At 44.3% G+C, this 23,303-nt stretch overlaps 1 protein-coding gene across 1 annotated transcript; it reads left to right on the forward strand.

Moving 5' to 3' along the window:
* Positions 1 to 3,582: 3,582 nt before the first annotated feature.
* LOC311127291 (GPI ethanolamine phosphate transferase 3-like) lies at positions 3,583 to 23,027 on the forward strand. Its single transcript, XM_084159101.1, has 11 exons — positions 3,583 to 3,737; positions 4,211 to 4,707; positions 4,851 to 4,994; positions 5,093 to 5,216; positions 5,432 to 5,591; positions 5,726 to 5,908; positions 12,771 to 14,367; positions 19,133 to 19,336; positions 19,592 to 19,782; positions 20,603 to 20,673; positions 20,962 to 23,027. Exons 2-11 carry the CDS (start codon positions 4,230 to 4,232, stop codon positions 21,089 to 21,091), a joined length of 3,282 nt encoding a protein of 1,093 aa, XP_084015227.1. The 5' UTR covers positions 3,583 to 3,737; positions 4,211 to 4,229; the 3' UTR covers positions 21,092 to 23,027.
* Positions 23,028 to 23,303: the final 276 nt, after the last annotated feature.

The raw sequence follows: 23,303 nt of genomic DNA on the forward strand, positions 1-23,303 counted from the left end.
AGAGGATAGATGTTGTGGTGGCAGCTGCTGAGAAGTACTTGGGTGTCTGAGATTTTACTGCAGAAGAGTTACAAGATGTTTTGAACCAATGGCGATTTTAGCATGTAAATCTTGGTGGGGCAAACAAAAACAAAAAAAGTGTGATGCATGCCAGCAAAGTCACTACACAACATTAAACAATACATTAATTGCACTATAACGGTGACAAACGGTGCCCCCAAACTGTTAGGGCCTACATAAAGCTGTCCCAACAGCAGAGTCCAACAGTAGTCCCAACACCTTACCACTGCTACATCTGGCTATCAGCGGAGCCTTGTCTGGCAGCAAAACAGTTCATTCATCCTCATTTACTGCCTTTAAAAAAAACATAGCTGATATGGTTGACTTGCTTAAACAAATGTGGTTTCTACTGACAGGTGGTGAAGGTAGGAAACAGCATCTCCACTTCGTTGATCCTCAACACTGGGGCCCCACAAGGGTGCGTGCTCAGCCCCCTCCTGTACTCCCTGTTCACCCATGACTGCGTGGCCATGCACGCCTGAGTGGCGCAGTGGTCTAAGGCACTGCATCGCAGTGCTAACTGTGCCACTAGAGATCCTGGTTCGAATCCAGGCTCTGTCGCAGCCGGCCGCGACCGGGAGACTCATGGGCGGCGCACAATTGGCCCAGCGTCGTCCAGGGTAGGGGAGGGAATGGCCGGCAGGGATGTAGCTCAGTTGATAGAGCATGGCGTTTGCAACGCCAGGGTTGTGGGTTCGATTCCCACGGGGGGCCAGTATAAAAAAAAAAATGTATTCACTAACTGTAAGTCGCTCTGGATAAGAGCGTCTGCTAAATGACTAAAATGTAAATGTATATGTAAATGTTGTGTCGAGTAAACGTTGCTAATTATGCTGTGTGACCAAGGAGAACCGCTGACGCTGTATTTTCATCATAAAGGTTTAAACACGCCTCCAACTCAATCATCAAGTTTGCAGACGACACAACAGTAGTTGGCTTGATTACCAACAATGATGAGACCGCCTACAGGGAGGAGGTGAGGGCTCTGGGAGTGTGGTGCCAGGAAAATAACCTCTCACTCAACGTCAACAAAACAAAGGAGATGATCGTGGACTTCAGGAAACAGCAGAGGGTGCACCCCCCTATCCACATAGATGGGACCGCAGTGGAGAAGGTGGAAATCTTCAAGTTCCTTGGTGTACACATCACCGACAAACTGAAATGGTCCACCCACGCAGACAGTGTGGTGAAGAAGGCGCAACAGAGCCTCTTCAACCTCAGGAGGTTGAAGAAATGTGTCTTGGCACCTAAAGCCCTCACAAACTTTTACAGATGCACAATTGAGAGCATCCTGTCAGGCTGTATCACCACCTGGTACAGCAACTGCACCGCCGGCAACCACATGGCTCTCCAGAGGGTGGTGCGGTCTGCTGAACGCATTATCGGGGGCAAACTACCCACCCTCCAAGACACATACAGCACCCGATGTCATAGGAAGGCCAAAAAGATCATCAAGGACATCAACCACCCGAGCCACTGCCTGTTCACCCCGCTATCATCCAGAAGGCGAGGTCAGTACAGGTGCATCAAAGCTGGGCCCGAGAGAATGAAAAACAGCTTCTATCTCAAGGCCATCAGACTGTTAAATAGCCATCACTAGCACATTAGAGGCTGCTGCTGCCTATTGAAATCACTGGCCACTTTAAGAAATTGAACACTAGTCACTTTAATAATGTTTACAGTCACTTTAATAATGTTTACATACCTTGCACTACTCATCTCATATGTATATACTGCATTCTATTCTATAATATTCTACTGTATCTTAGTCCATGCCACTCTGTCATTGTCATTGCTTGTCCATATATGTATATTTTCCATTCCTTACTAGTTTTGTGTGTATTAGGTATATGTTGTGAAATGGTTAGGTATTACTTGTTAGATATTACTGCACTGTCGGAGCTAGAAGCACATGCATTTCGCTACACCCGCTATAACATCTGCTAAACACGTGTATGTGACAAATAAAATGTGATTTAATTTGATTTGATACAAACTATGGCATAAGGGGACGACAAGCGGATAAGAGGCAATATGTAATTTCGATTAAGACATTAATGAGCCATCTAGGACGGACGTCGTCAATATAACATTTTGTTCAGCACTTTTGAAATGTACAGCAACAGAATTCAGAACATTGGCCATTCTTACAGTATTCTCCCTGTACACCAAGTCAGAACCATAGGATAAATAAAGGGGGCATATAAGCAGACAATGAAAGCTCTTACAATATTCAATAATTACATTTCTCTATAACAGGTTATAGGCTACATGTGCACCACCAAGTCAGAACAGTAGGCAAAATTAAGAGGGGAAAATAAACCAAATTATTAGGTTGAGTCCTTCGTGAGCAAATTTTGTCATCAAACTTTGTCATCAAAGTCTGGCATTCTCTGGATTTATGGTGCTTTCAAGACAACTGGGAACAAGGTCGAATCATGATGACGTCAGTGAGCTTCAGGTCATAGCTCTAGAAAGAGGCCCAAGTTCCCGACTTACAATTCCGAGTTGGATGACCGTTCAAAACTTATTTTCCCAGTCGGAGCTCGTTTTTCCCCCGAGTTCCCAGTTCTCTTGAACTCACTGAAGTCAGATTTCCCAGTTCCGAGTTAACAGTTGTTTGAGCGCGGCAGAAATCATGCTGAATTGACAGCATGGCCAATGTTGAATGTTTATCATTTAAGCTTGGAAAAGAGACCCTTAAACCCAGACTTGGGACCACACACCCACTCCACTGAATAGCAGGCTAGTGATTGCTTTGCAATGCTTGCAGTTAGCCACTGATTCCTTCCAAACCACTCATTGTTGAATTTGCTTGTTGTGTATTGTTGTGTATTGTTTATGTCCAATGGCCGATGAGCACCGATACGTTTTATCTATAATTTCTCTTCATTATTTCTCTTCATATGACAATGATTAAAAAGGACTTGCCAGTAGATTGTCGACTTGATTCATGATGATGACTGCTAGCTAAGATTTTGAAAGTATGATGTTGACGTGATCAGTCCAATCAAAGCTAACGTAGATATAACGTGATTTGACGTCATTTTAGGGAGCTTGAATTTTCGAGCTCTACCCTAAGATTTGGCGGTGACTGTAGTGTCCCCATGAGTGACAGAACACTGGGCCAATCACGGCACAACTAGAGAACATTACCAACTGCTACGCTCTGCCCCACCTACCCTGAATGATGGGTCACCACTGTTTTTAACGATAGTGTCCTGTCCTCCCAGGCTGCTGGCCTGGAGTAGGATCAGATTGGGCCAAAGTAGTGGAATAGTGGTGAGATTTTAATGGGTGCAGGGCTAGTTGGTAGGGCAATTTTTTAACAAAGTTTAATAAATTCGTACTACAGAATATTAGGCAGATACACAGCCAATACAGTAGGTTGCAGCATGCACCTATTATATTTGTTTGCGGACCGCAATAATACCAAAGAAGAAGAAGTATAGGCTGGAAGTGGGGTTACAGCGAGAGGTGACCGTGTAGGGACATGCGCTTCCGCTTTGCAAGGCGCTGGCAGTTGAATGAATAGCTGAGCTGTAGTCCCAATGAAGGTAAGAGGGAGTATTATCGCACTGTGTGTACCTGAGGCACCTTTCTCGCTGCTGGCTGTTGTGTATACACTCGTTGTCGACTGGCCCTGCCTGAGAGAGGACAAAACGGAGCGCTACAAGGTCAGTAACGTTAGCTAGTAACGGTACAGGTTGGTAGCTAGGCTAGCTAGCACTAGCAATTGATCAGCGGTATGGCTGTTGCATTTAAAACAGATCATGTAAATAGCTACGTGGTAACAAGTTAGCTAATCTAGCTCGCTAACTTGAATTCTAACGAAGCCAGCCTTAAGGGAAAAACACATCAGATAATTTCACTTTTTGGCCCATCGTTATGGATGCTATGGCACTTCTTGTGTACCTGTAGCTAGCGAACGTTAGCCAGTTTGCTGTTAGTGGTAGCCTACGGTTACATAGAGGTTGAATCTGTACATATGTTGCAAGATTCCGTACTATTTTAAAATCACATTAGAAATACTGCCACTATAGCAATTACTGTGATTATCGTTTGTCTATTGACATTTTTATGGCATGAACAAGATTACAGCTACAACCAGCAAGTTGTTTCTACACTCATGCATTTGGCCCATATACAGTCTATGATAAGTCCCTAGGATGAAGAGACTCCCCATCCTAGTTCTGCTCCTGTGGCTGTGTGCCATGTTCTACGTGGGGATCTTCCTGTTTGTTGGCGGCTTCCTGCTGGTGAGGCTGGAGGTTAACCGGACCAGCACCTGTGGGGATGTTTTGCTGCCAGGGGGCCAGCAGGGGGACTTCTGCCAAGGACAGCCACGCTTCCGCAGGGCTGTGGTTCTCATCATAGACGCCCTGAAGATCGACTTTGCCCGCTTTGACCCTGCGAAAAAAGAGCCCCGCCCTTTCGAGAACAAGCTGCCTGTGCTGGAGGAAGTGACCTCATCAAAGCCCACCCATGCCCGTCTGTTCCCGTTCCGTGCTGACCCCCCCACCACCACCATGCAGAGGATCAAGGGCTTCACCACGGGCTCCCTGCCCACCTTCATTGATGTGGGCAATAACTTTGCCTCCAGCGCTATCCTGGAGGACAACCTAGTTCACCAGCTAGCAGAAGTGGGTGAGTGACAGTCTATAAAGTCTGGTTCAATTTGCTATCCTGTAAGTAAAAAAATTCAAGCTTATATACTCAAAGGCACAGATGGGACGTGATGAAAATTTGAACTCAGCTTTGCTTGATTATTCCCTTTCTCCTTTCTATAGGCAAGAGAGTGGTCTTCATGGGTGATGACACATGGGAAAGTCTCTTCCCAAAAAAGTTCCACCGCTCCCTGCCCTTCCCCTCTTTCAATGTCAAGGATCTGCACACAGTGGACAATGGAATTCTGCAGCACCTGTACAACATCAGTAAGCATTGGCAGACAGCCAGACACATTTGCATGTATGCTGTACAGTATTGGACTTCTCCTTTACATCTCCCCATCCATCTCTCTTCTCTTCCTCAGTGGTAAGTGATGACTGGGACGTGCTGGTAGCTCACTTCCTGGGGGTGGATCACTGTGGCCACAGGTTTGGTCCTGACCACCCGGCCATGGCTGACAAGCTCACTCAGATGGATGGGGTCATCAGGTCAGTGGGAATTATTAGGTCTCCTGGCGTATTCCACAGTAGTACTAGGCTATATCATAATCTCTCACATACAATAGTACAGAATTTAATATCAATGCCATTTTAAAGAACTATCTTTAGGATTGCATTTGTACAATGCCCTCTAAAATACTCTGTGCGGTATGTCAGATGACATACCATGGCACTACCAGTCTGACCATTGTTTTGTCCCCCAGATCTGTGCTTGATCGGCTGCAGAATGACACCCTGTTAGTGGTGATGGGAGATCACGGTATGACAGATACCGGTGACCACGGGGGAGAGAGCCAGAAGGAGACCGATGCTGCCATCTTCCTCTACAGCCCCTCTCCCCTCTTTCCAGCATCCCCTTCCCAGGTGAGTATAGCAGCTGCACATTCCCACCATTCCTATGATATCCTCAACAATCATGAAATGATTGTGAGTGTTGCATTGATCTGTCTGGCATTGATCATTCCACATTGAATTACCTTTGTTTTGTCTCCCTGTAGAGTGATCCTGAGGTGGTGCCCCAGACAGACCTGGTGCCTACCCTGGCCCTGCTCCTGGGCATCCCCATCCCCTACAGCAGTGTGGGACAGGTCCTGCTGCCTCTGTTCCCTGCAAACAGGCAGTCAGGAGGTGCACCAGCAGGTCTCAGCCAGGCGGAGGCACTGTGGATCAATGCCAAACAGGTAATCCCGTAGATCTGTTATCATGTCAGATGCACACTTGATGTACAGTGAGGGGAAAAAAGTATTTGATCCCCTGCTGATTTTGTACGTTTGTCCACTGACAAAGACATGATCAGTCTATAATTTTAATGGTAGGTTTATTTGAACAGTGAGAGACAGAATAACAACAAAAAAATCCAGAAAAAAGCATGTTAAAAATGTTATAAATTGATTTGCATTTTAATGAGGGAAATAAGTATTTGACTCCTCTGCAAAACATGACTTAGTACTTGGTGGCAAAACCCTTGTTGGCAATCACAGAGGTCAGACGTTTCTTGTAGTTGGCCACCAGGTTTGCACACATCTCAGGAGGGATTTTGTTCCACTCCTCTTTGCAGATCTTCTCCAAGTCATTAAGGTTTTGAGGCTGACGTTTGGCAACTCGAACCTTCAGCTCCCTCCACAGATTTTCTATGGGATTAAGGTCTGGAGACTGGCTAGGCCACTCCAGGACCTTAATGTGCTCATGAGCCACTCCTTTGTTGCCATGGCTGTGTGTTTTGGGTCATTGTCATGCTGGAATACCCATCCACGACCCATTTTCAATGCCCTGGCTGAGGGAAGGAGGTTCTCACCCAAGATTTGACGGTACATGGCCCCGTCCATCGTCCCTTTGATGCAGTGAAGTTGTCCTGTCCCCTTAGCAGAAAAACACCCCCAAAGCATAATGTTTCCTCCTCCAAACACGGCGAGTTGAGTTGATGCCAAAGAGTTCGATTTTGGTCTCATCTCACCACAACACTTTCACCCAGTTCTCCTCTGAATCATTCAGAAACTTCAGACGGCCCTGTATATGTGCTTTCTTGAGCAGGGGGACCTTGCGGGCGCTGCAGGATTTCAGTCCTTCACGGCGTAGTGTGTTACCAATTGTTTTCTTGGTGACTATGGTCCCAGCTGACTTGAGATCATTGACAAGATCCTCCCGTGTAGTTCTGGGCTGATTCCTCACCGTTCTCATGATCATTGCAACTCCACGAGGTGAGATCTTGCATGGAGCCCCAGGCCGAGGGAGATTGACAGTTCTTTTGTGTTTCTTCCATTTGTGAATAATCGCACCAACTGTTGTCACCTTCTCACCAAGCTGCTTGGCGATGGTCTTGTAGCCCATTCCAGCCTTGTGTAGGTCTACAATCTTGTCCCTGACATCCTTGGAGAGCTCTTTGGTCTTGGCCATGGTGGAGAGTTTGGAATCTGATTGATTGATTGCTTCTGTGGACAGGTGTCTTTTATACAGGTAACAAGCTGAGATTAGGAGCACTCCCTTTAAGAGTGTGCTCCTAATCTCAGCTCGTTACCTGTATAAAAGACACCTGGGAGCCAGAAATCTTTCTGATTGAGAGGGGGTCAAATACTAATTTCCCTCATTAAAATGCAAATCAATTTATAACATTTTTGACATGCGTTTTTCTGGATTTTTTTGTTGTTATTCTGTCTCTCACTGTTCAAATAAACCTACCATTAAAATTATAGACTGATCATGTCTTTGTCAGTGGATAAACGTACAAAATCAGCAGGGGATCAAATACTTTTTCCCCCTCACTGTATGTTGAACATTACAATTGATTGCACATATCTGTGCATATTTTAACCATGAATACTAGATTATATTATTTTGTATTATTGATAGTGTTGCACGGTATACCGAAACTTCTGTACTTTTTTGATACTAGAACATGGAAAACAATTCGGTACTAGAATTTTTGTTACTTTCAGTACTTCTATCAAATGTGTCTCACGTCATGTACTGATATTAGAGAGGATCAACTCTGTCTATCAGCGCAGCTGATGTCCTCTTATAGCGCGAGCTCACCGTGCCTGCTCCACTTACTCATTGCTAGCTTTAGCCTTTCCTGAGGAACCGCTTCACTCACTGGGAGTCTGGGCTGCATCATGTTAGCGTCCCACTCATGCTGTACAGAAGTTAACACACTTGAATAACACGGCATGTAGAAATGTTGCAACTGTTAATTACTGTTCAGAAAACAATTTCCACTACAGGCTAGAACACTTTACAATGCAATAAGATACAGGTAGCTTCCAGCTTTGAAGGCTAACTTTCCTTGCTAGCTTACAGGCGAAGCTAACATCAATTCATGACCCCTAGTACTTTGTTTGTGATAATATGCAAATCATAATACAAAATATGTTGATTTTAAAGCTAATTGTCGACAAAAACCATAGTCATTGCCACATTTTTTTATTCATTCACTTCGTCTCCCTCGCCTCAGCCACGTCTCTCCTGTCTCTCTCACTGTGTGTGAATTAAGTAATTAGGTCTTAGAGACATTGCGCACTTCTATGCAAATGTTGTTGATCAGTTCAATACAATAAGTACCAAATGGAAAGGAAACAGATTGTTTTATGTCTATAGCCCCTTGAAATCAGCCAAAACAAGCTCAATAACTCAATGCACGCACTCCTATTGAATATGCATTCACCTGTAATGTGGATATGCCTAGGCTATATCTTGATTTACCCAGTTTATCAATAGAGATTTACCATTCAAATAAATGATTACTATTATTATGTTATGTAGTTATACTGAATATAAATATATAAACGCAACATGCAACAATTTCAGTCAATTGAAATAAATAAATTAGTCCATGTGGGGGCCTGGGAGGGCATAGGCCCATCCACATGGGAGCCAGGCCCACCCACTGGGGAACCAGGCCCAGCCAATCAGAATGAGTTTTTCCCCACAAAAGAGCTTTATTACAGACAGAAATACTCCTCAGTTTCAGACGATCCCGCAGGTGAAGAAGCCGGATGTGGAGGCCCTAGGCTGGCGTGGTTACATGTGTAATGAGCATGCTGTTTAATCAGCTTCTTGATATGCCACACCTGTGGATGGATTATCTTGGTAAAGGAGAAATGCTCACTAACAGGGATGTAAACAAATTTGTGCACAAATTAATTTCTGGGATCTTTTATTTAAGCTCATGTAACATGGGACCAACACTTTACATGTTGCGTTTATATTTCTGTTCACTATACACTACCAGTCAAAAGTTTGGACACACCTACTCATTCAAGGGTTTTTCTTTATTTTTACAATTTTTTACATTGTAGAATAATAGTGAAGACATCAAAACTATGAATTAACACATTTACATTTACATCATTTAGCAGACGCTCTTATCCAGAGCGACTTACAAATTGGGCATTCAATTTATGATAGCCAGTGGGACAACCACTTTTTATTTATTTTATTTTTATATATACAGTGGGGGAAAAAAGTATTTAGTCAGCCACCAATTGTGCAAGTTCTCCCACTTAAAAAGATGAGAGAGGCCTGTAATTTTCATCATAGGTACACGTCTACTATGACAGACAAAATGAGAATTTTTTCCCCAGAAAGTCACATTGTAGGATTTTTTATGAATTTATTTGCAAAATATGGTGGAAAATAAGTATTTGGTCAATAACAAAAGTTTCTCAATACTTTGTTATATACCCTTTGTTGGCAATGACACAGGTCAAACGTTTTCTGTAAGTCTTCACAAGGTTTTCACACACTGTTGCTGGTATTTTGGCCCATTCCTCCATGCAGATCTCCTCTAGAGCAGTGATGTTTTGGGGCTGTCGCTGGGCAACACAGACTTTCAACTCCCTCCAAAGATTTTCTATGGGGTTGAGATCTGGAGACTGGCTAGGCCACTCCAGGACCTTGAAATGCTTCTTACGAAGCCACTCCTTCATTGCCCGGGCGGTGTGTTTGGGATCATTGTCATGCTGAAAGACCCAGCCACGTTTCATCTTCAATGCCCTTGCTGATGGAAGGAGGTTTTCACTCAAAATCTCACGATACATGGCCCCATTCATTCTTTCCTTTACACGGATCAGTCGTCCTGGTCCCTTTGCAGAAAAACAGCCCCAAAGCATGATGTTTCCACCCCCATGCTTCACAGTAGGTATGGTGTTCTTTGGATGCAACTCAGCATTCTTTGTCCTCCAAACACGACGAGTTGACTTTTTACCAAAAAGTTATATTTTGGTTTCATCTGACCATATGACATTCTCCCAATCCTCTTCTGGATCATCCAAATGCACTCTAGCAAACTTCAGACGGGCCTGGACATGTACTGGCTTAAGCAGGGTTTGAGTCCCTGGCGGCGTATTGTGTTACTGATGGTAGGCTTTGTTACTTTGGTCCCAGCTCTCTGCAGGTCATTCACTAGGTCCCCCCGTGTGGTTCTGGGATTTTTGCTCACCGTTCTTGTGATCATTTTGACCCCACGGGGTGAGAACTTGCGTGGAGCCCCAAATCGAGGGAGATTATCAGTGGTCTTGTATGTCTTCCATTTCCTAATAATTGCTCCCACAGTTGATTTCTTCAAACCAAGCTGCTTACCTATTGCAGATTCAGTCTTCCCAGCCTGGTGCAGGTCTACAATTGTGTTTCTGGTGTCCTTTGACAGCTCTTTGGTCTTGGCCATAGTGGAGTTTGGAGTGTGACTGTTTGAGGTTGTGGACAGTTGTCTTTTTTACTGATAACAAGTTCAAACAGGTGCCATTAATACAGGTAATGGGTGGAGGACAGAGGAGCCTCTTAAAGAAAAAGTTACAGGTCTGTGAGAGCCAGAAATCTTGCTTGTTTGTAGGTGACCAAATACTTATTTTCCACCATAATTTGCAAATAAATTCATTAAAAATCCTACAATGTGATTTTCTGGAGAAAAAAAATCTCAATTTGTCTGTCATAGTTGACGTGTACATATGATGAAAATTACAGGCCTCTCATCTTTTTAAGTGGGAGAACTTGCACAATTGGTGGCTGACTAAATACTTTTTTTCCCCACTGTATATTTTTTTGTGTGGGGGAGGTAGAAGGATTACTTTATACTATTCCAAGTATTCCTTAAAGAGGTAGGGTTTCAAGTGTCTCCGGAAGGTGGTCAGTGACTCCGCTGTCGTGGGGGAGCTTGTTCCACCATTGGGGTGCCAGAGCAACGAATAGCTTTGACTGGGCTGAGCGGGAACTGTGCTTCCGTGGAGGTAGGGGAACTAGCAGGCCAGAGGTGGATGAACGTAGTGCCCTCGTTTGGATGTAGGGTCTGATCAGAGCCTGAAGGTAAGGAGGTGCCGTTCCCCTCACAGCTCCGTAGGCAAGCACCATGGTCTTGTAGTAGATGCGAGTCTCAACTGGAAGCCAGTGGAGTGTGCGGAGGAGCGGGGTGACATGAGAGAACTTGGGAAGGTTGAACACCAGACGGGCTGCAGCGTTCTGGATAAGTTGTAGGGGTTTAATGGCACAGGCATGGAGCCCAGCCAACAGCGAGTTGCAGTAATCCAGACGGGAGATGACAAGTGCCTGGATTAGGACCTGCGCCGCTTTCTGTGTAAGGTAGGGTCATACTCTGCGAATGTTGTAGAGCATGAACCTGCAGGATCGGGTCACCGCTTTGATGTTAGCGGAGAATGACAGGGTGTTGTCCAGGGTCACGCCAAGGTTCTTTGCACTCTGGGAGGAGGACACAATGGAGTTGTCAACCGTGATGGCGAGATGATGGAGCGGGCAGTCCTTCCCCGGGAGGAAGAGCAGCTCCGTCTTGCCGAGGTTCAGCTTGAGGTGGTGATCCGACATCCACACTTATATGTCTGCCAGACATGCAGAGATGCGATTCGCCACCTGGTTATCAGAAGGGGGAAAGGAGAAAATGAATTGTGTGTCGTCTGCGTAGCGATGATAGGAGAGACCATGTGAGGATATGACAGAGCCAAGTGACACATATGGAATCATGTAGTAACCAAAAAAGTGTTAAACAAATCAAAGTATAATTTATATTTGAGATTCTTCAAATAGCCACCCTTTACCTTGATGACAGCTTTGCACACTCTTGGCATTCTCTCAACCAGCTTCATGAGGTACTCACCTGGAATGCATTTCAATTAACAGGTGTGCCTTGTTAAAAGACATTTGTGGAATTTCTTTCCTTCTTAATGTGTTTGAGCCAATCAGTTGTGATTTATTTAGAATTCAATGCACACTTAACCAGCATGGCTACCACAGCATTCTGCAGCGATACGCCATCCCATCTGGTTTGGGCTTAGTGGGACTATCATTTGTTTTTCAACAGGACAATGACTCAACACACCTCCAGGCTGTGTAAGGGCTATTTGACCAAGAAGGAGAGTGATGGAGTGCTGCATCAGATTACCTGGCCTCCACAATCCTCCGACCTCAACCCAATTGAGATGGTTTGGGATGAGTTGGACGGCAGAGTGAAGGAAAAGCAGCCAACAAGTGCTCAGCATATGTGGGAACTCCTTCAAGACGGTTGGAAAAGCATTCCAGGTGAAGCTGGTTGAGAGAATGCCAAGAGTGTGCAAAGCTGTCATCAAGGCAAAGGGTGGCTACTTTGAAGAATCTCAAATATAAAATATATTTTGATTTGTTTAACACTTTTTTGGTTACTACATGATTCCATATGTGTTATTTCATAGTTCTGATGTCTTCACTATTATTCTACAATGTAAAAATAAAGAAAAACCCTTGAATGAGTAGGTGTGTCCAAAGTTTTGACTGGTACTGTATATTGGTAAAAACAAAGTCAAATTGATTGTAAAATTGATTCATTAATGCATACATGGCTATCTCTGAAAAATTACATATAATATTGAACTCAAAAGATATTTCTGGATCAAGTCCCATTTTGTGACTTTGGCTAATACGCCTTGTTTTGACGTGGTATTGTTTTGGTATCGAGCATGGTGATGGTATCGAGTATCGTGATACTAAACCTGGTATCGGTATCGAAGGCAAAATTCTGGTATCGTGACCACACAAATTATTAATTTGACCCTTTTGTCTTTTTTGAAGGTCAACCGTTTCCTGGAGACCTATTCCAGCATGGCCAAAGACATCCCTCCAGAGAGGCTGTCTCAGCTGCAGGCAGACTTCTCCCACCTCTCCTCCAAGTATCTCAGCACCGTCAAAGAGGGCCGCTCTCCCACCCCAGAACTAGTGGCCTCCCTGCAAGGGTACCTGACCTCTGTCCGGGACACCTGCCGCGCAACCTGGGCCCGCTTCAACCCAGCCAAGATGGCTGCCGGCATAGCTATCCTGGCATGTGCCTGCGTGCTGTGTTACGTCCTCTCTGAGATGTCCTCTGTGCTGGTGAGGGAGAGTGGTCTGCTGAGGGTCCCTCTGGTGGCAGCCACTGTGGTGGGGGTGTGTGTAGCTGCAAGTCAGCTGTTCACCCAGGGCTATGCTGAGGGGTCCTGGTGCCTGGCGGCTGCAGCCCTCTCCTCTGAGGTACTGGTCCTCTGGAGAGCCCGACGGGCCAGGAAGACTGCAGCGGCTGAGGTTGGAGAGGTGGCCCCAAGGCGTGGCTGGCTGACCCCGCCTCGCTTCTTATTAACCCCTCCCCTCCTGGTGCTCCTCCTGCGCTGTGCCTCCCTGCTGTCTGACAGCTATGTAATAGCAGAGGGCCGTGTGGTCACCTTTATGCTCTTCTCCCTGAGCCTCTATGTCCCCTTCCATCTCAACTGGGACGGCCTCCTGCTACCCCCTGTCCATGATCCCCTGAAACCCGCCGGGCTGCTGCCCTCCCCGGTCCTGTCCCCCTTAGCCATGAGGAGGGAGAGCAGCACCTTCCTGGCCTGCTTGGGGGTGCTAGTGGGCTCTCTCTACCTCTCCCTCTTCTTCCACGGCTGTCGTGAGGAGCAGGGCTCCTGCCAGCCCTCCCCGTTCCTCTCCCCTCTGTCACGGGTGCAGGACAGCCGTCTGAAGAACCTGCACTATATCCTGTCTCTGGCCTCTCTGGGCGCCTGGACCTACCTGCTGCGGCGCTGGCTGCGGCACTATGGCAACCTGAACAGCCCTGGTGGCACGGTGTTCACGGCCCGCTGGATCCTGCCTCTGCTGTCTGTCTGTTTGGGGCTCCACTGGGCTGTGTCTGCCACCCCGGAGGACAGCTTTAGGAACCTGGCTGAGCTGATCAGCCTAGGCCAGCGGGCCCTCCCCAGGGTTGCCTTCTCTCTGCTGGGCCTAGGGCTGGCCCTGCTATGGCTGGACCCGCTCACCGTATTTATCAAGACCAGGGCTGCAGCCCCTGTCCGAAGCCCTGTATCGCTCCCCCCACCCCGCTACCGGGCCAGCACTGGCATCAGCACCCAGGCAGAGCTGCACCACCTTATCCCCCAGCTCTACCAGCGCATGCGCCGCTCCCTGGAGGATGGAGAACCAGCCAGGGTTCCTGAGGGGGGTGACCGGCCTGCCGTGGAGGCCTACGGGCTGGGTACAGTCTACTCGGCCCCCGTGGTCCTGCTGTGCGGCCTGCTGGGGATGGGCCTGCTGCTGCTGCATCCAGAGGGCATGTCCCTGGCCTTCCTGCTGCTGCTCCTGGAGATGGGAGCCCTGCTGCAGATGCACGCCTCCTCCACTACCCTCAACGCCCTGCAGGGGACACACTCTGGTAAGCTGCTCACAGTGTGTGATCAATGGTCTGACAATTTGGTCCTCTTTTTGTCTTTTATAACATGCCTATAATTTTTACTTTTGCATATGTTGCATGTTTGTCTCAAACTAACTTCTAGAGATATTGATTATGGCTTTATTTAGTTTGCCCTGACTTATTTGTACCCTGCCCTGAACTTTAGTCACTGGCCGGCTACCACCTGGTTACTTTACCATGCACATTAGAGGCTGCTGCCCTATGTACATAGTCATTGAACACGAGTTACTTTAATAATGTTTACATACTCTTTTACCCACTTCATATGTATATACTGTATTGTAGTCCTATCCTATTTAACTATTGCTGTACATATACTATTCTTCAGATATACTACATATTCTATCCATATACTGTCCATAATGTCTATACACCCCATCATATATATATATATATACACACACACACACACACACACACACACACACACACACACACACACACACACACACACACACACACACACACACACACACACACACACACACACACACAGTACCAGTTAAAAGTTTGGACACACCTACTCATTCCAGGGTTTTTCATTATTTTTACTGTTTTCTACATTGTAGAATAATAGGGAAGACATCAAAACTATGAAATAACACATATGGAATCATGTAGTAACCAAAAAAGTGTTTAAAAAAGTCAAAATATATGTTAGATTCTTCAAAGTAGCCACCCTTTGCCTTGATGACAACTTTGCACCTCATCACAAACATTTACATTACATTTACATTTACGTCATTTAGCAGACGCTCTTATCCAGACCATCTCAATTGGTTAGAGGTAGGGTGATTGTGGAGGCCAGGTCATTTGATGCAGCACTCCATCACTCTCCTTCTTGGTAAAATAGCCCTTACACAGCCTGGCGGTGTGTTGGGTCATTGTCCTGTTGAAAAACAAATGATAGTCCCACTAAGCCCAAACCAGATGGGATGGCGTATCACTGCAGAATGCTGTGGTAGCCATGCTGGTTAAGTGTGCCTTGAATTCTAAATAAATCACAGACAGTGTCACCAGCAAAGCACCATTACACCACCTCCTCCATGCTTCACGTGGGAACTACAAATGCGGAGATCATCCGTTCACTTACTCTGCGTCTCACAAAGACACGGTGGTTGGAACCAAAAATCTCCAGTTTGGACTCCAGACCAAAGGACAGATTTGCATCGGTCTAATGTCCATTGCTCGTGTTTCTTGGCCCAAGCAAGTCTCTTATTCTTATTGGTGTCCTTTAGTAGTGGTTTCTTTGCAGCAATCGACCATGAAGGCCGGATTCACGCAGTCTCCTCTGAACAGTTGATGTTGAGATGTGTCTGTTACTTTTATTGCATTTATATGGGCTGCAATTTCTGAGGCTGGTAACTCTAATGAACTTATCCTCTGCAGCAGAGGTAACTCTGGGTCTTCTTTTCATGTGTCAGTCCTCATGAGAGCGACTTTCATCATAGCGCTTGATGGTTTTTGCGACTGGACTTGAAGAAACCTTCAAAGTTCTTAACTTTCCGCATTGACTGACCTTCATGTCTTAAAATAGATGATGGACAGTCGTTTCTCTTTGCTTATTTGAGCTGTTCTTGCCATAATATGGACTTGGTCTTTTACCAAACAGGGCTTCTGTATACCACCCCTATCTTGTCACAACACAACTGATTGGCTCAAACGCATTAAGAAGGCAAGAAATTCCACAAATTAACTTTTAAGAAGGCACACCTGTTAATTGAAATGCATTCCATGTGACTACCTCATGAAGCTGGTTGAGAGAATGCCAAGAGTGTGCAAAGCTGTCATCAAGGCTAAGTGTGGCTACTTTGAAGAATCTCAAATATATTTGGATTTGTTTAACACTTTTTTTCATGATTCCATATGTGTTATTTCATAGTTTTGATGTCTTCACTACTATTCTACAATGTAGAAACTATGACAGAGTTTTAGAGTTCCTCTGTGGAGATGGGAGAACCTTCCAGAAGGACAACCATCTCTGCAGCACTCCACCAATCAGGCCTTTATGGTGTAGTGGCCAGACAGAAGCCACTCCTCAATAAAAGGCACGTGACAGCCCGCTTGGAGTTTGCCAAAAGGCACCTGAAGACTCTCAGACCATGAGAAACAAGATTCTCTGATCTAATGAAACCAAGATTGAACTCTTTGGCCTGAATGCCAAGCGTCACGTCAGGGGGAAACCTGGCACCATCCCTACGGTGAAGCATGGTGGTGGCAGCATCATGCTGTGGGGATGTTTTTCAGCAGCAGGGACTGGGAGACTAGTCAGAATCGAGGCAAAGATGAACAGAGCAAAGTACATAGATCCTTGATGGAAACCTGCTCCAGAGCGCTCAGGACCTCGGACTGGGGCGAAGGTTCACCTTCAAACAGGACAACGACCCTAAGCACACAGCCAAGACAACGCAGGAGTGGCTTCGGAACAAGTCTCAATGTCCTTAAGTGGCCCAGCCAGAGCCCGGACTTGAACCCAATCAAACATCTCTGGAAAGAGCTGAAAAAGCTGTGCAGTGACACTCCCCATCCAACCTGACAGAGCTTGAGAGGATCTGCAGAGAGGAATGGGAGAAACTCCCCAAATACAGGTGTGCCAAGCTTGTAGCATCATACCCAAGAAGACTCGATGCTGTAATCCCTGCCTAAGGTGCTTCAACAAAGTACTGAGGAAAGGGTCTGAATACTTATGTAAATGTAATATTTCATTTTTATATTGTTAATATATTAGAAAGCAATTCAAAAAACCTGTTTTTGCTTTGTCATTATGGGGTATTGTGTGTAGATTGAGGTAAAACAAAACAATTTAATCAATTTTTGAATAAGGCTGTAACGAAACAAAATGTGGAAAAATTCAAGGGGTCTGAATACTTTACGAATGCACTGTACATACAGTTGAAGTCGAAGTTTACATACATCTTAGCCAAATACATTTAAACTCAGTTTTTTACAATTCCTGACATTTAATCCTAGTAAAAGTTCCCTGTCTTAGGTCAGTTAGGATCACCACTTTTATTTTAAGAATGTGAAATGTCAGAATAATAGTAGAGAGAATGATTGATTTATTTCAGCTTTTATTTCTTTCATCACATTCCCAGTGGGTCAGAAGTTTACATACACTCAATTAGTATTTGGTTGCATTGCCTTTAAATTGTTTAACTTGTGTCAAACATTTCTGGTAACCTTCCACAAGCTTCCCACAATAAGTTGGGTGAATTTTGGCCCATTCCTTCTGACAGAGCTGGTGTAACTGAGTCAGGTTTATAGGCCTCCTTGCTCGCACACACATTTTCAGTTCTGCCCACACATTTTTTATAGGTTTGAGGTCAGGGCTTTGTGATGGCCACTCCAATACCTTGACTTTGTTGTCCTTAAGCCATTTTGCCACAACTTTGGAAGTATGCTTGGGGTCATTGTCCATTTGGAAGACCCATTTGCAACCAAGCTTTAACTTCCTGACTGATGTCTTGAGATGTTGCTTCAATATATCCACACAATTTTCCTTCCTCATGATGCCATCTATTTTGTGAAGTGCACCAGTCCCTCCTGCAGCAAACACCTCAACAGCATGATGCTGCCACCCCTGTGCTTCACGGTTGGGATGGTGTTCTTCGGCTTGCAATTGTCCCCCTTTTTCCTCCAAACATAACGATGGTCATTATGTCCAACAGTTCTATTTTTGTTTCATCAGACCAGAGGACATTTCTCCAAAATTATGATCTTTGTCCCCATGTGCAGTTGCAAACCGTAGTCTGGCTTTTCTTTGGCGTTTTTGGAGCAGTGGCTTTTTCCTTGTTGAGCGGCCTTTCAGGTTATGTCGATATAGGACTCGTTTTACTGTGGATATATATACTTTTGTACGTGTTTCCTACAGCATCTTCACAAGGTCCTTTGCTGCTGTTCTGGGATTGATTTGCACTTTTCGCAAAGTACGTTCATCTCTAGGAGACAGAATGCATCACCTTCCTGAGCGGTATGATGGCTGCGTGGTCCCATGGTGTTTATACTTGCGTACTATTGTTTGTACAGATGAACACGGTACCTTCAGGCATTTGGAAATTGCTCCCAAGGATGAACCAGACTTGTGGAGGTCAACAATTTTTTTGGCTGATTTCTTTTGATTTTCCTATGATGTCAAGCAAAGAGGCACTGAGTTTGAAGTTAGGCCTTGAAATACATCCACAGGTTCACCTCCAATTGACTCAAAATATATCAATTAGCCTATCAGAAGCTTCTAAAGCCATGACATCATTTTCTGGAATTTTCCAAGCTGTTTAAATGCACCGTCAACTTAATGTATGTAAACTTCTGACCCACTGGAATTTCTATACAGTGAATTATAAGTGAAGTAATCTGTCTGTAAACAATTGTTTGAAAAATTACTTGTGTCATGCACAAAGTAGATGTCCTAACCGACTTGCCAAAACTATAGTTTGTTAACAAGACATTTGTGGAGTGGTTGAAAAATGAGTTTTAATGACTCCAACCTAAGTGTATGTAAACTTCCGACTTCAACTGTACATAAATACTACAGACTCCAACATTGCTCGTCCTAATATTTCTATATTTCTTAATTCCATTCTTTTAGATTTGTGTGTATTGTTAGATATTACTGCACTGTTGGAGCTAAGAACACAAGCATTTCGCTACACCCGCAATAACATCTTCTAAATATGTGTATGCTACCAATAAGAATTTGATTTGACTTGTCTCCCTCTCACTCTGCCAGGTGGCTTTTCTGTGCCCTGGACCCCAGTAGTGCTGTGGTCCCTGGCTGCCACTCAGTTCTTCCATGCCACAGGCCATCTGCCCACATTTCCATCCATCCAGTGGGCTGCTGCCTTCGTGGGCTTCCCTGGTGGGCACACGGGCACCATACTTCCCGCTTCACTGGTCACCCTCAACACCTTCTCATCACACATCCTCTTCGCAGGTACTCACCCGTTCACACACAGGGCTATGTTGTACAGTAAGAATACTAATGTGTATCTAGGTTGATTGACATTGTGGTTAATATGGCTATAATCATATCACTCCTGACATTATTTCAGTCTATGCGTAATACCGTACCACATTTCAATGCTGACAACCACTTAAGTTAATTGATGGCTACACAGTGTACCTGAATATTGATCATGAATATGATGCTCAGTTTATGCTGATGTGTCTTTTATGTTTGTGAATGCAGTGGCTTGTCCGCTGCTTCTCTTCTGGCCGCTGGTCTGTGAGGTGCGCGCTGGACGAGGAGGAAGAGGAGGGGGTGGGGAGGAAGGAGAGGACAATGCTATCATGGAAATGAGACTAAGGGAGAGTCCCCAGCAGTTCAGCTCTGCCCTTCTACAGCTCGCAACACGCTACCTCTTCATTAACGGGGCACAGGTAAACACTATTCATTATTCAAATAATATCATGCATATTTTCTTTTTCTTTAAATAAAGAAATATTGCTCTTGACCAATCAGAATGACGCAAAATGCCACAACAGTATGCAGTTGTTTTCAGGGTGCTATTCCGGTAGTTTCTGGCTAACAGTAGCCTAGGCTAACAGCAACAGTGAAAGAGAAGTCTGACGTTTGCCATTATAGAACTGATTCTGTTTCCCAAAAAGTTTTCTGGTGAGATTTTTGCATTGATCTGTGTCAGGTCTCTGTTGGTGCACGCCTGTAGGCTAATCGTTATTTGAAGTGGGGAAAATAGCATATCGTTGTCAGGGCTGACTGGAGGGCTAAATGCGCTATAATAGTAAAATGCCTTTTCATGTAAAACACAACCCATAACCCATAGTCCATGAGAAAGAAAATGAGCTTGATATTTAAACAATCACTTTGTGTGTCCTCAGAACTGTAGGCTACATTTACAACGGTAAACAATGTACTGTCATCCATGTGACGTCTGAAGCAGCAGTAGCTCAATGCGCCGTACAAAAACACTACATTTTCAAGTGTGTTATTTTATTAAATAAAGAATTTCAAATGTCATGATATAAGCTTGTGTAAAACAAGGTAACTTGGACAATTTAATTTAGACAAAGTTTCGTCATTGTTAAAATAGACCTACATTTATCAAAATGAATACTCTTACAAGTGTTTGAATAATAACGTCCATTCGGATATTAGAATTACCGTGCCCATCCCTACACACACACATACACACACCACTGCTCTGCCATTGACTCAGGACCTCCTCTCCCCTCTTTTCAGGTCTTTGCATCAGTCTGTGCAGCTGCTATCCTCAGGAGACATCTAATGGTGTGGAAGGTTTTTGCACCCAAGTAAGTTCCTTTCCAAACTCACAGTAACCACAGCATTGGCTTTTAGTGTCATTCCTTCCTACTCTGTGTGACTGCACTTGTAATTATAGTGTGTGAGTGTGTCTTAAGTTCCTGATCGTCCTCTCAAAATGTGTCATCTGTCTTCTCTAACATGCTATTAAGCATTATGTATTCTCTAACATGCTATTAAGCATTATGTCTTCTCTAACATGCTATTAAGCATTATGTCTTCTCTAACATGCTATTAAGCATGATGTCTTCTCTAACATGTTCCCTATACATTTGCAGGTTGATGTTTGAGGCCTCAGGGTTCCTGGTGAGCAGTGTGTTTGTGCTGGTGGGGGTGACCCTGGTGATAAGAGTGGACGTGGCAGTGGGGCGCTGGTTTAAGAGACTCCTCCCTGACACGTCCGGGTAGAGCTGCTATTGCACTGTTGCAACTGACCAGGGCTCACTCTAAGGCACCCTACGCTGTACATCCCTCTCTGGTTCTGAGGGGGGGTGGGGGGGCGCAAGGATGGACGGGGACGGGGGGTCCTAGGGTGACCCGAGGGAAGTCGCCATAAGGACAGCCATAAGAAAATATGTTTGGGTGACTTGTCCTCTCAAACTCAACTTCAGTGTAGGCTGTATGATGTCAACAAAGGTGCTCTCTCCTCTTGCTCTGTCAATGCAGATGGACCACAATGGAACTGGATGGTTAGAACTTTTCATGTCCATCCTCAAAACGACAAACTCTAAAACCATTGAAGAACATCTGTAAAACTCCACTTTATTCTCCTTGGTCATGTATGGGACAGATCCAAGCCTTCACAGCATTACTCTCCATTGTATTGCCTATCGGGTGGCCAGTTAATGAGGCTGTTTACAAAGTGGATGGGAAAGGGGCCTATGGGACCCACAATGTTCTCTGGCACATGCTCAGTTATGTACGACGGGTCAACAGGAAATGGGTGGATAGTGTGCAAAAAGCAATGAATTAATCCATCACAGCAAAGTGCATTATGTCTGTCATCTCAAGTGTCTGCTGAAGGAAATTATCAATTTATTCTCTTGTTTTTATCATTTTATATTTAAAAACGGTTCAACAATCTATGGTTTCTTACTGCCATCACTGACGATTATATTACATTATACAACGGGTGGGTCTAATCCTGAATGCTGATTGGTTAAAACCGCATTCCTGCCGGTGTCTATTGCACAAGTTACCACCAGCTATGACGTTAAAATGCCCATTTACACTGTTCCGTCTGACTGCGCAATGTCTCATTAACCCAGTCAGCACTTTATAAACATGATCTCCACTACAAAAAGCATCTAGACATTATCTCACATTTCTTTTAGACTAACATTTAGTTTTCAACAGCGGAGATTTGTATAAACCTTGCTGTCTGTCTCTGACATTTGCAACATTATTTCAATATTCAAATTCGATCTCCAGCTGTCCAATAGTATTGACTGTATCGGGAGTCGCGTCCATTGATACAGAACAAAAAGAACGAACGACTGGGTCGCGTCTCTAGCAAACCTAGATTTGTGTCAGGACTATATCTTGTGGAAGGAAGAAATAGTACAAATAAATTAATAAAAAATTACATTTTTTAATGAAAATGTCAATCATTATTTGAATATGTTGGTAACCCGTTGTAGAAAAGTGATAATGCCCTCGAAGCCAGTGTTTGTTGGATATATTGGCACAGTTTGTCGGCCCGAGACATGCCAATATATCCAACAAACACCGGCTTCTCGGGCATTATCACTTAAATATTTTACAGCATCAGCAATAACTGTCTTAATTCATCTCTAATAAATAGTATGATTTATAACAATGTTTTCTAATCACAAATGTTTTTCTAATCAGAAATATACAGGTTAGTAGTCTTATGTGAGCAAGTAATGCACCTTTTCCCTTGGACAGGTGCCTAGCTTTAATGAATGCCTTGTGTGATGTGACTTGTTGGATGGAGAAATAAAAAAAGATGAAGCATTGACTGTTTTTATTTATTTCTCTGTGGTAGGTACAGTGTGCTGTAGGTCACTGGACAAAGACATGTTACATTTCTCAGCTCTAGTCTGCAATGCATGAAACTGGAGGGATGTAATTTGAGCTCAGGTTGAATTAGCCCCAATGCAATAGAGCTACATTGCTCAAGCTGTCTAAGTGAATGATTGATGTCTACTTCACTTGGCAGAAGGTAGTGGGTACTATATTTATGCCAATCTGAGTCATGCCTTGTTATAAGTATTGATGAGTTGATAGGTTCAGTTGGCATAGATTTTGTTTGTTAGAAATATTTTTGTTTAATATTACTTTTGTTTAATATAACCAATGAACTAAATTGAACTTATTGTGAAACTCAAATTAAAAAGTTTGTACATTTATGAAAGTGTTGCAGTTGGTTGGTCACGCTTTAAGTGAAGTTTAGCAGCTTATAATGCCTTCATAAGCACTACATTAATGTGTTACAAAGCATCTATAACAGTATGTCATGCATTATAAAGGGTTCATAAATGTGGCATAACTGTGATAAAATCACAGATGTCGAATGTGACAACTCAGTATGTCGAATATGATATAAACATGTGAAGGGGTGACATGTTTTAAAGTAAGGTCACATTACACCTAATCT

Source organism: Coregonus lavaretus, assembly GCF_964263955.1.
Source record: "Coregonus lavaretus genome assembly, chromosome: 4".
Classification (NCBI taxonomy): domain Eukaryota; kingdom Metazoa; phylum Chordata; class Actinopteri; order Salmoniformes; family Salmonidae; genus Coregonus; species Coregonus lavaretus.

What these genes read in the sequence shown, in the direction of transcription:
- LOC311127291 (XM_084159101.1), top strand. Translation starts at nt 4,230, where the DNA reads ATGAAGAGACTCCCCATCCTAGTTCTGCTCCTGTGGCTGTGTGCCATG. An exon ending in GCAGCACCTGTACAACATCA is followed by an intron (nt 4,995 to 5,092) that starts GTAAGCATTGGC and finishes TCTCTTCCTCAG; the next exon opens with TGGTAAGTGATGACTGGGAC. An exon ending in TCTTCATTAACGGGGCACAG is followed by an intron (nt 19,783 to 20,602) that starts GTAAACACTATT and finishes CCCTCTTTTCAG; the next exon opens with GTCTTTGCATCAGTCTGTGC.